Here is a 14,727-nt window from a genome sequence, read left to right as displayed (position 1 = left end):
GAAGAAACACCTAAAGGCATGTTAAAATTTAATGAGACTTTATAATGCACGTTTCACCAAGAATCAGTTCAGTCTCTAAAAATCACGGTTCATTACATGTGTCGCAATTCTAGGCCACCTCTAAGGAGGGACTTGGCTATATATATATAATGATATGCCACAACAGATACTCTATGCTTTCCTAAAATTTAAGAATTACTACTGCAGGACCATTCTACTGACGGGCCATTAAAGCCTGATTGCTAAAGAAGCCCAGGGGGGTCTCAAGAAATGCCCATACCAGCAAAGCCAAAACAAAACTTGACGGTCCAGCCCAGGGCTTCAAACCCGAGTATACCCTCGCTCAGGTGCAATGCTTTTCAGTCGATTCCCCCATTGCAAGCTTACTTAACTGCCTGCTCACGTCAGACAACCATCCCCGATATTCTCGAGAGGAGATTTCCATGTCAATAACAAACTACTAGTGGGAGTCCCTAAAACCCTAGAGAGCAATGGTGGGAGCGAAAAATCTATAAAAGGAGGGAAGGCCTCCTTACCACACACTACGCATACATAGATGCACAAAAATATTCTTACCATTTTATCTAGTTTTCTCCCTCTCTAAGAGAGCCTTTACTAACTTGGGTGTCGGAGTGCCTCCGGTCCCGGAGGACTAGGGGCTTTCTAACAACCTTTCCCTTGTTTTGCAAGAAGAACTCCGTCTGACCGTCCGCCAATCTGCTCAACAAGAAATATGGTGAGAGTTGTTGTATACATACACACTTAAAAGAGATTACATTATGTTTGAAAATATAATCTATCTCTTGAGTTCATGAAGTTCATCTTATTCCAACTCCTCTTGCATCCTTCATCAGCTTCTTTGATCTTATCTTCAACAGTTTCAGCAGTTTCCATTATCTTCAGGTGCTATGTTTTGGTTGGGTGAGGATTATCTTCAATAACTATGACATAATGAGCCAACTTCAACACCACCTAGACTCAATCATAGACAGACTTACATTGACCTCAATATAAAAGGATGAGGCCTGTGAATTTTTACACATGGACTTAACCTGGTATATGGTTTTAACTCGCTGCTAAGCTCCCTAAAGCATTGCAGAGAGCACATTATGAGAACTACTAGATTTGGAAGATCGAATAAAAGTATTTAAACTAGTATTTAATGCAGTTATAACTGATCTAAAGGATAACAAATAAATAAATGCAGGAAAGTTTAGGAATGACATGCGTATATGCCATTATATATTATACCTGATTAAACACCGCTGGTTAATTTCTTGCCCAACTCCAAATGATATTGTTGTTACCATGGAAAGACATCATTGTCATGACACAACCGTAAGGCAATTAACCACATAAAGTGACCATAATAGGTAAAAATGTTAAACAAATGCAAATAATTGTGTATTATGTCTATAAGAGGAACAATTACTAAACCATGCCTGACTAAAATATGAAGCCTATAGTAGCATCATATGCTAAAAAGAATGATGACAACTTAACTGAGGAAAGAAGAAGACCATCAATTGTTGCCTCACTCATATGAACATAAAAAACAAGATAAGCTTCAATCTAAGTGACCCTGATAGAAAAATCAGCAAGCTTGTAATGAACACTGCTCAAAAGATGGAACCGAAATTGTTATCTAAGACCAGCCCATCCGAATCAGTCTACAAAGAGCACAAAATAGAACCACAAGGTCTACAACCATAAAACAAACTTAATTACTTACAACCTTGCTTTCCAAATAAAATCAATGTTATTGCAATGTACCCTTTCTACATTGGTGTATGAAAAATAAAAAAGTGGTTCGCTGGGGAGGAAAATGGGGCAAAAGTTAGAAGGGAACAAACATATCATGTGTGAGAAAGCATAGGAGAAACAAGAATTAGCAACTCTTTAAGAATACAACGGTAAAATTCCGTCAAATTATGTGCAATAATTACATGTACATATCAAAACATCCACTCATATAATTGTATTAACTCAACTAATTGATACAGTTATTCGGTATGATGATTCAATACCGTGAACAACAGCCTATTATACAGTCAAATTTTGTGTTTTTAATGCTCAGATTGTAACAATCTGTTCTTGGTATGTTACAATCTAAGACACACTCACATCGAGGAATAATTCTGGCAGCCAACACACTGGCTTTAGGGTGCATAAGGCTGCCTGTGGGGATGAGCTCCAGCCTGATAAAGAGTGAGGTGGTGTATGGCCTCAGCAAACAGTTCCCTCAAACTAGGATTTTGAGCTACAACAGAACGGGCTGCACCCTCAAGAGCATTCAATGCCCGTGCTTGTTCGAGGGCCTTGCTATTGCCAACTTGCAATGCAAGATAACACAACAAAACTAATCCAGGCACTTGAGCCCGTTCATTGGCCCGCAACAGCTTCATTAGCGGCGGAACCCCTTCAAACTCTACAATCGCCTTTGAATGCTCCACGCGATTGAAATTCTCTGGACACACAAATTTTCCCAGCGCAACAGCAGTCTCCATTGCCACATCCACATTCTTACTACCAAGCTGCACAACCAATGGACCAATTATCCGCGACTCCCTCGCAGGGAAAGTCCGTGCCAAACACCCAATTGCTCTAATTGCATAAATTTGCAATGTAGGACTACTCCCTTCTTGAATTACCCTCAAAAGCTGATCCAACACCGCTTTTGCAGGTGGTGAACTGGGCTTAAAAGCAGCTCGCCTAAGGTCGGAATTGGATTCTGCCACGGCGGCTATCTCCGTCACAGTCATCAAACAATTGAGTTGCAAGTCTCCTCTCTCAACCTCAACAATCTTGGCTAAGCAAAGCAACCCTTTTGTCTCTGCAATTTTCCTACTATTTGCCAAACTCTCTTTGGACAATTTACATAGCGCCTCTGCGCAGCTGATCTTGACCATAAGCTTCACCTCAGGTGTCTCCGACTCCCACTCCCTCTCCTTTCTATTATAATGCCCACTACCTTTGCTACTCCCATCGGAATGCGAATGACCCAACGACCCACTATTGTTATGATAGTTTCGTACTACTTTGCCACTCTCAGCTAGCTCTTTGTTAATCTGAACAAGGGAATGAATGCTGGTCTTACCAGACTGAGGCTTCGGATCGTCCAGAACCGTGTCCATGGCCAGCGTCGACACCAGCGGCCTCGTCGCGTTCTCTCGCGCGAACTCCTCCTGCGCCTCGGGGTCCAGGTCGGCCATCAGCGCCACCAGCTTCGCCACGGAGGCCTGAACCCTCGCCGGAGAGTCCCCGAGCACCTGAACGATCACCGGAACTCCGAGTGATTCCACAACGAAGCGCACCCTCGCCCGGTCGGTGGCGATGTTGCAGAGAGCAGTGGCGGCGGCGATTTGGGCCTCGGGGGAGGAGCCCTCCTTGAGAAGCTTGAGCAGCGGTCCAATCCCTCCCTCCTCGACGATCATCTTCTTGTTGCGGTGGTTGTCGCGCGCGAGAGACCCGAGCTCGTTGGCAGCGTCGGCGCGGTCCTTGGGCTGGCCCATCTGGATGGTGGCGATGAAGGACCAGACCCAGGCGAGGATGGGGTCGTTGCTGGCGATGGGGGGGAGGGAGAGGTTAGTGCCGTCGGAGTCGAAGATCGAAAGCAGCCACTTCATGTCGCCGATGGAGGACTCCAGGAGGCTCGAGACCTTGCGGAAGTCGGCGGTGGAGGTGATAGAGAAGACCTGGCGGAGGACGCCACTATGCTTGCACTTGCGGACAAGGGTTAGGGCTCGTTCCAGGTTCTTCGCCACGTCAGCCACGATCCGCCGCACGGGCCGCTCGTAGAGGGTTTGGGTGGCGGAGGCGAGTCGGACCGTGGAGCGGAGCATCTGGGAGAGGCGGTCCACTTGCTTGGCCAGCTCGGCGCACTCCACCTTGGATGACTCGGCTTCATGAGCCGACTTGCAGAGCCGGTCAGCCAAAATAATTGGGAGCGAGAGCTCCTCTTGGAGGGTCTTTTCCTCTCCAGGGGCCGGCGCAGCCATTCCTGCTGCAGAGGAGGAGTTTGGTGACTGAAGTGGACAACAGAAAATCTCTTTATTTATTTAATTAGCGTGATTTGGGGATTACTTTAGTTTAGTGTTGGACTTCGGTCTAAGCGTATTAGTGATAAACATTGCTTTTATTTTCCCTAATAAATAGGACAAAGGGATTATGGTCTGCTGACTCAGTCGTCCACGTCATTAAGGTGGGGGTGCGATTTCTTTAATACGGAGAAGGGAAAAGAGAATGAATGAGCTGTCAGCCTGTCAGGCAAGACCAATTTTTTTTTGTTTTTTGGGTAGGTGTCAGCCTGTCAGCCAAGACCAATTGATTCACTGTATTTAGTACCCAATAATGAATTCCACTTCGGTAAATGGTGCACGTTTATTTTTCATATTACAAGCTAATGGCGATGGCAATCATTGGAACAAAATCTAGGAGTCTGGTTGGGACTAGAAAGTTGAAAAGAGTAGGGTGTCAACTTGGTCCGATTTTTTTGTTTTTGGCTAAAATTGGGAATCGAAATTGGGGTATCCCAGTTCTTGATTTTGGAAAGCCGGAACCGAGAACCGGGTCCTGGTTAACCGAGGTCCCGGTTATCAGTTGGTTTCAGTTTTACCCGGTCCGGTAATCAATTTTTTAAGAAAATTAGTTGTTGGGCTTATTTTAGGTATTGAGCCTAAAATAAGCCCATTTTTTTTTCATAGTTGTCCTATTTTTTTTAAAATCTATTAGTCTTTTTTGTCTAAATTAAAGGGACTTTGTTGTGATTGTTCCAAATAATTAAAAAATAAACCTTAAAAAGCCCAAAAATCCTATATATATATATATATATATATATATATATATATATAAAATGGAAATCCGGTTCCAGTATTCCCGGTAAAAACCAGGAACCGAAACTCGGTTACCTGGTTTTTGAATTTTTCAAACCGGAAGTAGGACCTCGGTGTCCCGTTTCACGGTAATTTTTGACACCCTTAAAAAAGAGTTAGAGCAAAAAATTTATTTTTAAACTTTTGTCAAAAGTGTATTTTCGTTATTTTTAAGTTTTTTAGACAGTTAAAAGCACTTTTAATTTTTTTATCAAACAAATATTTTTTTCTTCAAACTAACTTTTTGAATCTTAAAAATACTTTTAGGCCTCTCAAACGCAATCTCAAACAGGCCATAAACATCTATTCTTTATTCTACATTCGATCGTTATATTTTGTCCACTCACATGAACGGTGAGGGAAGAAAAAGAGATTGGAAATAAAAATGGCACTTTTTTCCAATTTAAATAGTTAAAATTCTACCATATTCGTATTTATTACTTTTTAAATATAGTAAAATATAATAAATACTAATTTTGAAGAAATGATAAATATTGATGTAACAAAATCTTAAACCACTTAAAAGGTCGGGATTTAAGGAAATTTACGTGGTAAAATACCCTAAGAATTCTAGCATATAGCATATTTCCCATGCATCTGCTTTTAATAATGGTCTGAAACATTAAAATGTAGGCTAATACTGGAAAATTTTCCATGAACATGAATGATTAGCGTTAAAATCCATGATCTTTGAAGTACAAACACAAATCCAAATATATCAGAATGAGGTTCCATCTATAAAGATTGAAGTAGTGCACACTGCACAGCTTTTGCTTCAAATTCTGGGAAGGGGAGAGAATCAACTCATTGGCTTAACTTGAAAGGTAAGACCAGACAGAGGAGGAAGGGGAAGGGGAAGCGCCATTATGGCATCTTTCTATTAAATCAAAAGAAAATTCGACTTGGAAGTAACATCTCTTCTCTTCACATCTTTGACAGCAATGCAGGCTGAATTGGCTTTGGTACCCCATTGTCCTTGACATCATTGTCTTTGGGTTCCAATTCACAGGCATTGGGAGGAACATCTACAGCAGGAGAGCAGTTGAAGAACCCATGAGGCTGCACTCACAAACATAATCAGAATCAGTATAGCGTATGAAACGCTTAAAAGGATATGATTAGAAAGTCGATTGAAAAGTGTAGATTATAAAAAAAAAAAAAAGGACCTAATATTATGACCACGTAGTCAACCTGATACGGTGACTATACAAGCAAAACTCAGTGAAGAATGATCTTTTGCTATGATTATCGAAGTGCTTCTAGAATAAGGTACAGAGTTGTAAATGTAATATATTCTAATGAAGAAAGTTGCATACAGTGATCAGAACTGGCTACTTTTTATAGGCTTGGATTCAGATCACTTATTTTTACAACAATCTACACTAAAATGGGCTAGAGCCTTAAGTGTAAGCAACTTGAAAGTCGTAGGCTAAATTCACAGATCAAGAGTCTCATTTATAAGAAATGCTACTAAAACGCTGCATCCTACTCATATGAAAAGACCACACCCATGTGCCTGCAAACAATTAGCCAAATTCTCAAGGACAATGCAGAAAAAATGTACATGGTAAGATTAACCAGTGAATACCATAAGCATAAAACCGATGTGCTCCACCGGCATAACAGGCCAGTCTTCCAGCCGAGGGACGTGTGTGATTCCAAATACATACCTGCATTTAACGAAATTACTTGTTAACTTGTTGAAATAATTGCAATCAAGCCATGATGGTGAAATGCAGCCAACAGCAATGAGAAGAGTTATGAAAAAAAGTTGGGAAAATCGTAATGTAAAGATGATACCACTACAATCATAATTAGGCTTAAATGCTGAACGCATTGATGAACTTCCTCAAGCATTTAAAGGATTTTTTTTTTTTTTTTTTTAAGTAATTGTTGTATATATCAAAACGCAAAGGAGATGCAACCCTAATACACAAGAAGCATATAAAGAGAGTGCCAAGAAACACCCAGAAAAGCCCTAAACTCCCAAGGAGCACCCACAAGAGACCCAAAAGGGAAGCCAAGGCTCACCCACAAACCCACCAGAACCCGCCCAAAAAAACCACAAGAAACCCCACAAGCTAACCCACAAGAATTTAGGGCAAGCAAAAAATAAAAAAGGGACAAAGTTCAGAGACACATCATCTTAATAATGATTTGAAAAGCAGCAATAAGTAAAATATGATTTATTTTTATGTCCACACATGGGGAGGGAAAGGGGGGATGAAAGCAAAATATGATATTAATAGAAAGGAAGAACCAAAGAGAGATGAGACCAACCAAAGAACTACATCTGTTTCTTCTAGAGGTCGATTCTGCTTAACCCACGTAGACAATCCTTCACCAACACGTGGATTTTGATTAGGGAACTCTCCTCCAGGAAACATTTCATCGTGAGCATATGGTGTAACCCAAAGATTATGCTTCAAGAAAGCAGCTCTTCTCAAAAACTTGGCTTCCGAACCAGCTAATGGCGAACAATTTGAACCAGGTACGAGCTTGTAGCCTGTTAGCTGTCCAGTGCGATTGACAGTTCTTGTGTTCCTTACCTGGAGTGTAAAATTGTACATATTTTCAAATAAACGAACTACGAAACTCTAAAAAAAGGGACGCAGGAGAGCATTTTAAAGCATTTTAGGTCAGCCCTGACTTATACCAAGTGCGAACAAACCTCAATTTCACTGTAGCAAAAAGCCGGACCAAAACATCTTACAAGCATTTGCTATGAAAACATTTGCACCTGATACCCTGCCATTATATGCTATTACCTAGAATTTAATCACCAAAATCAATTACCAGACTAAAATATTTTACAAGCATTTGTTATGATGATATTTGCACCTGATACCTTGCTATTATCTGTTATTAATTAAAACACTAAAATCAATTAACCTGACTAAAATATTTGCATTTTTTCCGGCAATATATAGCATATTCTTATATGGTAGTAGTACCTAGAGCTAAAACCAATTACTTGAGGCTGGCCAACTAGGGCTTCACCTGGGTTTGCCATCAAATTAGAGATGGTCAAGTCCAATCAGTTTTCAGGGTAAATGGGTAGTCCTCCAATAGCTCACACAATTTGTTTAAGGAAATTAAACATAAAGCAGTAATGAGATGAAGTCATCTCTTAAAATCCTACAGATCACATGTTGATACAGAGACAAGAAATAAATTCATTTTGAAAGCAAGGAAAATAGATTAAATTGACTTTTACGTTGCAATAAATAAAATATATACCACTTCCATATAATGTTAGAAAGTGCTCATATAATGGCATACAATTAAAGGAATTCAAACAAAAAGAAGAACGAGCTGTAGTTGCATCACATAATAACAGAAAGTAATAAATTTGTACAGCTCTAAAACCAGGATACAGATGCCTTACAATCCAATGGCGAGCAGTCAAAGGATTACAATCACGCATTGCTTCCAACTCAGATTTGAGTAGTCTTTCTTCAGCATAGAATGCATTATTATGAACATTGTTCTCTCCCGGTTCTTCAACTTTGACATTCACCTCTACAACCTACATAATGAAGGGGAAGAAAAAAACTAAAACTACTTAGTAAACAACAGAAAAGCAACTCAATTTTTCTCAATAAGAGTATCTTAGACAAGGATAAGAATCCATTAGAGATATTTTGATTTCTGGGAAGCCAGCCCTTGTTACTTTCAACCACTATTCCTTGGAGGAATAGTGGTTACTAACCCACTAGCATTCCTCATAAAAGGTTCCAAATCTTTAAGGACTACATCAACATTCCACAGACCTCTTAAAAAGATTGCTCAAAAGGTTCCATACTACTTAAATATCTTAAGCCACATAGAAAATAGTCAATTTAAATGCTTCCCTCCTAATGCCTTCAGTGCACCAAACCTTCTTTTGCATCTAGTGATGGCCTCACAGATAAATAAAAACAGAAAAGATTATCCCCTGCATAATTCTTATGCATCCTAAGGATGCTATAATATACTGATACACCATTCATCACAAGGACATCCTACTCTTGTAATGAATTAATGAAATACCCTATTCTAAATTGTTTTTTAAGTTGACCTTTGAAGAATCATAAAATCCAGTTAGCATTCCTAGCAATCTATTTCCTCTCATTTTCAACTGCCACCATCAGCAGAAAGTGAGACTGAATACACTGTCACAATTGGAAACCAAAACTGGCATTAATGGAATAACACAAGTGTTCAAAGCAGTGCACCTGATTGAAAGCTTCACCAGGTTTGCAATCGACAGCCATGTCCAAACGAGCAACAAAAAAGTGTTGATGAACAGGTGCATATAAACCTGGTGCTATCATTGTACCATACTTTCGGAATTCTCCAGGTTGCAATGCTCCTAAGCTGAGAATTCCTGTAAGTTTAACTTCAGCTTCAATTTTTCCATCCTGTAATAGCATATAACTCACAAGTTAGGAGAGCTGACAATCACTTTACCACTATGCCAAAGAAAACAATGAGATAAACAGATGCAAGTAGCTCATAGTGAGGGAGCCAACAGAAGATTTAATGTATAAAAACCTTGAAGTTTCTTACAAGTGGAGTTACAAATGTGTCAAATTTCGCTAAGTACCGCCGGTATCCATTAAGTACCGCTGGTATGTAGAATCATACTATAAATACAATGGACATCTACATAATTTCACTATACAAAACTACTTCCAGTTCAAAAGTGATATTCTGGCCTTCTGGGGTACTTGACAATTATAGAAACACAAGCATACTAGTTTTCACATGCAAATAATGTGGTTTTCAACTTGCCTGATAAAAGTGCCAGTAGAATCCATACTCATAATTAGCCACAGTACATATAAAAGACACTGATAGCCGTCTAGACCTTCGAACTTCTGCTAAGCCAGTTCTCCAGTCTTGATGCTTCCATAGAATTCCATAATCCTCTTCATGCAAACATACACAATTTTCAGTCGTTTCAACACCTCCAGTGAAATTTGTAAAGTGGGCATCAAAGTATTTGATAGATCCCAAACAATCACATCCCTGTAAATGGTAGTTTTGTTTCACACCAATCAAGCTCCACCAAAGGTTATAGCAAGATGTCAAAATTCAAATATAATGAATAAAAAATCTAAACCTTCTTAAGAGAGTGTGCATTTTTTCCAAGGCCATCTTCCCCTGCATCAAAGGCATTTTTTCGGTAATGTGGATCATTTGGATCTCCATACGGAACAACCATCTCCACAAAACTCAACCTGTGGGCCACAGGTCTTCGACCTCGACTACCATCAACATATGCAACAGAATATATAACCAAACCCTCTCTAGAAGTGAAGCCAATACGAAAATTCCACTGCCAACCACAACAGAAAATAGAGGATGTTCTGTATTAGTTCTCTGAATTTAGAACAGATATTATCAAACTAATCTGGAAAACCAACATCTACCTTCTGCCATTCAACAAAGTAGCCATTAACACGAAAGCTTGGACCTTCAGGCTGGACAATTTGTAAAGGCTTTACGTCACTTCGATCAACACCACCTCTGGTTTCACCAGCAGTATAGTTCCTCAATGGATCAGCTGGAGGTAGGGGAATAAATTTACGATCTTCAAATTCAATCACCACCATGTTTTGCATATCAACAAGTACGTAGATGCCCTCAACTGGGCGTGCATATCCATTTTCCATAGGGCAGTCACTCTCAGTTCTACAGAATATAAGTGGTTTAGCAAGTCTTCGACTAGGAGCATCAGCTTCACTGTGATAACCAACACACCTGCATACAGTATATGTAAAAGGAAGGTTAACAACAGAGCATGCAACAAATTAATTACGTATTTACATAAAACATCTGCAGAAACTATTGGGTTAAGAAATTGAATTACCATGGATCAACCATTACAAGATCCATGTCTTCAATACCCCTCCTCTTCATTGCCTCCATAAATGGGGGGAAGTCTTTCACAACAGCTTCACATTCAGCATATTCCACAGCATCCTGATCAATTTTGACCCAAATAACATCACAGTAAGTATGCAGAAATAACAAATCGACATAGTACAAGATCTTTTAGAAACATTTTAGCTGCTAGATCTGGAAAAGGAATTTTTCAGATCAACCCTGAAAGTAGGGCTGGCAGTTTGGACCCAAACCATGTCAAACAAAACCCAACCAAACTGGTTCTCTTTTATCGTTTTCAGTGGATTTGTAGGTAAAAATTGCATTAAGAAAGCATAAAATTGTGAAAATCCAACAGCTGCACATAGGTTGACTTTTAATACGACAATTGTCTAGCATTTAGTGAGGTATAATTAATATATATGAAGCAAAACTATCTCTTATCAAATTGCAGTTCAAGTTTAGAAAAGATAAAACTCAAACTTTTTCTTTTTCTAATAAGTACTTCAATCTTATTAAAAAAATGCAAAGGGACGTAACCCAAGTACACATGGAGTATAAATGTGAGACACCCAAGTATGGAGAAGTAAGAAGAACACAAGTGCAAAACTTGGGGAAGTTAGAAAATAGAAAAGTAATGTGATTCGCCGTCCACACATAGAGGAATTTGAAGAAGAAAAATTTTAACTATACCACCGAGCTCTCACAATCTTCAAAGTTCCGTGCACCTGCTCTAAGTTATACTTCCCATGCATTATTTTAGAGAAAAGATCAAGTATAAATAAGCAACACTAATTTGGACAGGGCTCATCCATAAGTTGGTTTACAACTGAAATCTTTCAGCCCACTAGTTAAACAAGTTGGGTTAGAAGGAGCATAAATGCAACTGAACGTGAAGTAACCTAAACCAAACCAAACAATTGAACCCCCAACTTAAAAATCAATCTTTCGCCAATCAACCAATAACCTCAGAAAACCCCAATCCCCAAAAAAGAGCCCTAGTAGTTACTTGCCTCCCCACTGAAGCATACAAAAACAAAAGCATATGTAGAAGAACAAATGAATTTATCACGCAATGTAGAGGAAGATGTGCCACAGCTTCACATAAATATAGTGGGGCATATACAAAAGTTGTAATTCTTACAAGACTCTAGCAATATGATTTCCTAAGTCTAATATTTAGCATTTATTTTGAATAATAGCAACGTAGTTCTTCCATAAATTAACTCAACTAAAACAGCATCTAAAGTTGTAATGACCAGAGAAGGAGGGGGAAAACCAACTTTTCAATGCTGTTGCTATGATTTTTGTGTGTTCCACAGCAACAGAAAGTTCAGTTGACTGCAAGTGATCCAGAATTTCAAACTGTAGTCTTAAGCTATTATCTGAGCCTATGTGAACACTTAATACAGGGGTATAGCACAAGATCAAATGTGATGGAATAAAGCATACCATCGGAGGCTGAACATCTGGAACAACTTGTGAGGAAATTACTTTTCCTCTATGATGTCCACCACGGGTTACAGCATGTACTTCTGATAACTCAACAATCCATACACTTGTCTCATTTGACTTTTTGTTGTAACAAATAAGTCTAGCTCGCCTTGGAGGGAGCTTGGTTGGGATTACAGGCCCACCTTTGGCTTTTGGAACTAAAGATGGTTGGAAAGGGGGGAAGAAATATGCATCTGCCAAAGCAACGACATGTTTATTTGGTTCAAATAGAGACACTTCTATGAAGCGCATGCTATCTCTGACCTGAAATGGGGAATATTCATACTTGATTAGTATACCACTTCAAAAGCAAAAATAAACTCATTATTATACATACAAACATCTTTTCCCAAGAAATTTTTTTTTGTAATTAACAACCTCAGGTGTGGCTCCAGCTGCCCTGACAGTTGCTACGGCCACAGAGATCTCAGTGGCAGATAAAGGATCCAAAGGATGGCTTGTTTGAGCCCTCAGCATGGTTGGGATCCCTGCACAACCAATGCAACAATCTTGAGCGATCAACAAAGTGGAAAAGAAAATATTTGCCGTTTACACAATAATAAAACAAAGGGATATGGTCAAGCAGTGCGCAATTCAAGAACATCCAGAAGAAGTTGAAAAGGCTGCGTCTTCACCATTGAATTAATGCTAATTCAGGATAAAATCAGGAGCATTCTAATTCCGAATAGAACCAATTTAGAAATTCAGAATTTACCGACAACTGTTATCAATAGGAGGGATAAAAAGCTGCAAATTCAATTGAAGCATCAAGAAATGAATGGAACTGAACAAGGGCTGAGAGGGTAGCAGCTACAAAAGAAGAACAAAAGAACAGAATATACAAAACAATGCCTATACATAAGTGAACATCAAAATGTCCCCTGTAGAGAATAATTATAGTGGAAATAAATTCTAAACAAATGGATATGTTATCTAACTTGAATAAGCTCAGGCAATACCTACACCAGTCTATCCTCAACTATTTCTCTCTGCTTTTCTCTCTTTCCTTTCACTATTCTTATTTACTCAAAGCTCACAAAAGACAAAAATTACAGAAACGAACCTCAACCTCAATCTAAACCTGAGAAACACATTTATAGATTCTCACAAACAACAAACAAACCAAGGAGATAAATACACATTAACCAAGCATCGACCTCCAAGATCATCCATTTTTCACAAAAATAACAAAAAAGGAAAAAAGAGTGTATATACATGTATATCAGTATATGTATAGAGAGATAGGGATACATAGAGAGACAGAGACAGAGACTGAGAAAGAACCTTTGGAAGAGGCATTGGCGGAAGGTTCAGGAAGCGAATCGACGGCGCGGATCATGGACGCCATAGCGACCTTCTTGCCGAGCTGATCATCGCGGTGATCGGTGGAGGCCACGGTCCAATCCTGCGGGGCATTTCCGGCGGAGGCCGATACCGGAGCCGACGCCGCCGATGCCGCCGCTCTGGAAATGGAAGAAGAAGACGACGAAGGAAGGTCGTTGTTGACGCAGAAAGATCCAGACACCGTCGTTTTTTTCGCAGCTGAGGCCATTGCAAGGGGTTCACGAGCTCACCAAATCCGCCGCAATAGGTCTCAATGCAATCCTCTGACATACAGCAACCGAGCTTAGTCTCCCTGCTCTCTCTACCTTCCTCCACCTCTCTCTCTCTCTCTCTCTCTTCTCTGCTGTCTTTCTCTCTCTCTGTGTGGAAGAAAGTCCAAGAACGAGAAAAAATGACCTACAAAAAACTCAAGAAAAGAAAACTCTAGTGCCTTATTTGGACCAATAATGCATTTATATCCACGAATTCAGGGAAGAGACTCGAAGAGTCGCTACACAAACAGAAAACCGTGAAAGAAATAAAAGCGATTTGGAGGCAATAGAGAGAGCAGGAGCTCTAGAGCCAGAGCGAGAGAGAGAGAGAGATATAGGAAGGGGGTTTTATATATACAAGGATACCACGTGCATAGCTTCTCCTTTTTTCTTTTTTTTCTTTTTTTTGTTGGCTTTTTTATTTTTTAATAATTTTTATTTTTATTTTTATTTTTATTTTTGGAAGTGTAATGTCTGTGGGGCCCTTAGGAAGCGGTAGGGAGGCAATAAGATAAGTAGGTGGTGGGGATGATAGGGCGATCTGCTGCTGGTCAGTGGTAATGGGGATGTATTAGGTGAAGGCTGAAGAGTGAAGACAAAATATATTTTTTGATATTAGCGTGATAAGGCCAACAAATGATTCGTGTTATTTTCGTATAAGGACTTCCCTTTTTTGAATTTCCCATGCTTGGCCTTTACCTTTTTTTTCTGTACAGGGTTGGACTTTCGTTAACTGAATCAAAGGGCCAAAATTAGGAGGCTTTTTTCTTTTTGCTTGGTCAAGGGATCATTGATTTGCAAATTTGAAACTGAATTTTGGAACTTGGGGATACTAAAAGGAAAGGATCTTAATTACTTACCCCCCCCCAAAAAAAAAAAAAAAAAAAAGGGAAAGT

The 14,727-nt window shown here is 39.6% G+C and overlaps 2 protein-coding genes across 2 annotated transcripts; both read right to left on the bottom strand.

Annotated features, from left to right (window-relative positions):
- Positions 1–1,873: 1,873 nt before the first annotated feature.
- On the bottom strand, positions 1,874–4,035 carry LOC132174850 (uncharacterized). The gene has a single exon (XM_059586552.2). It carries the CDS (start codon positions 3,996–3,998, stop codon positions 2,160–2,162), a length of 1,839 nt encoding a protein of 612 aa, XP_059442535.2. The 5' UTR covers positions 3,999–4,035; the 3' UTR covers positions 1,874–2,159.
- A 1,674-nt stretch (positions 4,036–5,709) lies between these two features.
- Positions 5,710–14,134, bottom strand: LOC132175997 (spermidine copper dependent amine oxidase 2). The gene is made up of 12 exons (XM_059588098.2): positions 13,521–14,134; positions 12,615–12,724; positions 12,195–12,500; positions 10,729–10,841; positions 10,289–10,619; positions 9,979–10,194; positions 9,648–9,884; positions 9,089–9,274; positions 8,260–8,400; positions 7,152–7,420; positions 6,460–6,541; positions 5,710–5,930 (listed from the first exon to the last, which is right to left on the bottom strand). Exons 1-12 carry the CDS (start codon positions 13,786–13,788, stop codon positions 5,796–5,798), a joined length of 2,394 nt encoding a protein of 797 aa, XP_059444081.2. The 5' UTR covers positions 13,789–14,134; the 3' UTR covers positions 5,710–5,795.
- Positions 14,135–14,727: the final 593 nt, after the last annotated feature.

This window comes from Corylus avellana, chromosome 3 (assembly GCF_965113065.1).
Source record: "Corylus avellana chromosome 3, dhCorAvel1.hap1.2, whole genome shotgun sequence".
Taxonomy (NCBI): domain Eukaryota; kingdom Viridiplantae; phylum Streptophyta; class Magnoliopsida; order Fagales; family Betulaceae; genus Corylus; species Corylus avellana.
This window is presented reverse-complemented; position numbering and strand designations above follow the sequence as displayed.

Excerpts from the sequence above, each read along its gene's own strand:
- LOC132174850 (XM_059586552.2), bottom strand. The coding sequence starts at position 3,998 with ATGGCTGCGCCGGCCCCTGGAGAGGAAAAGACCCTCCAAGAGGAGCTC.
- LOC132175997 (XM_059588098.2), bottom strand. The coding sequence starts at position 13,788 with ATGGCCTCAGCTGCGAAAAAAACGACGGTGTCTGGATCTTTCTGCGTC. Across the intron at positions 12,725-13,520 it reads CGCCAATGCCTCTTCCAAAG|GGATCCCAACCATGCTGAGG; the intron begins GTTCTTTCTCAG and ends TTGGTTGTGCAG. Across the intron at positions 10,620-10,728 it reads CTTGTAATGGTTGATCCATG|GTGTGTTGGTTATCACAGTG; the intron begins GTAATTCAATTT and ends TACTGTATGCAG.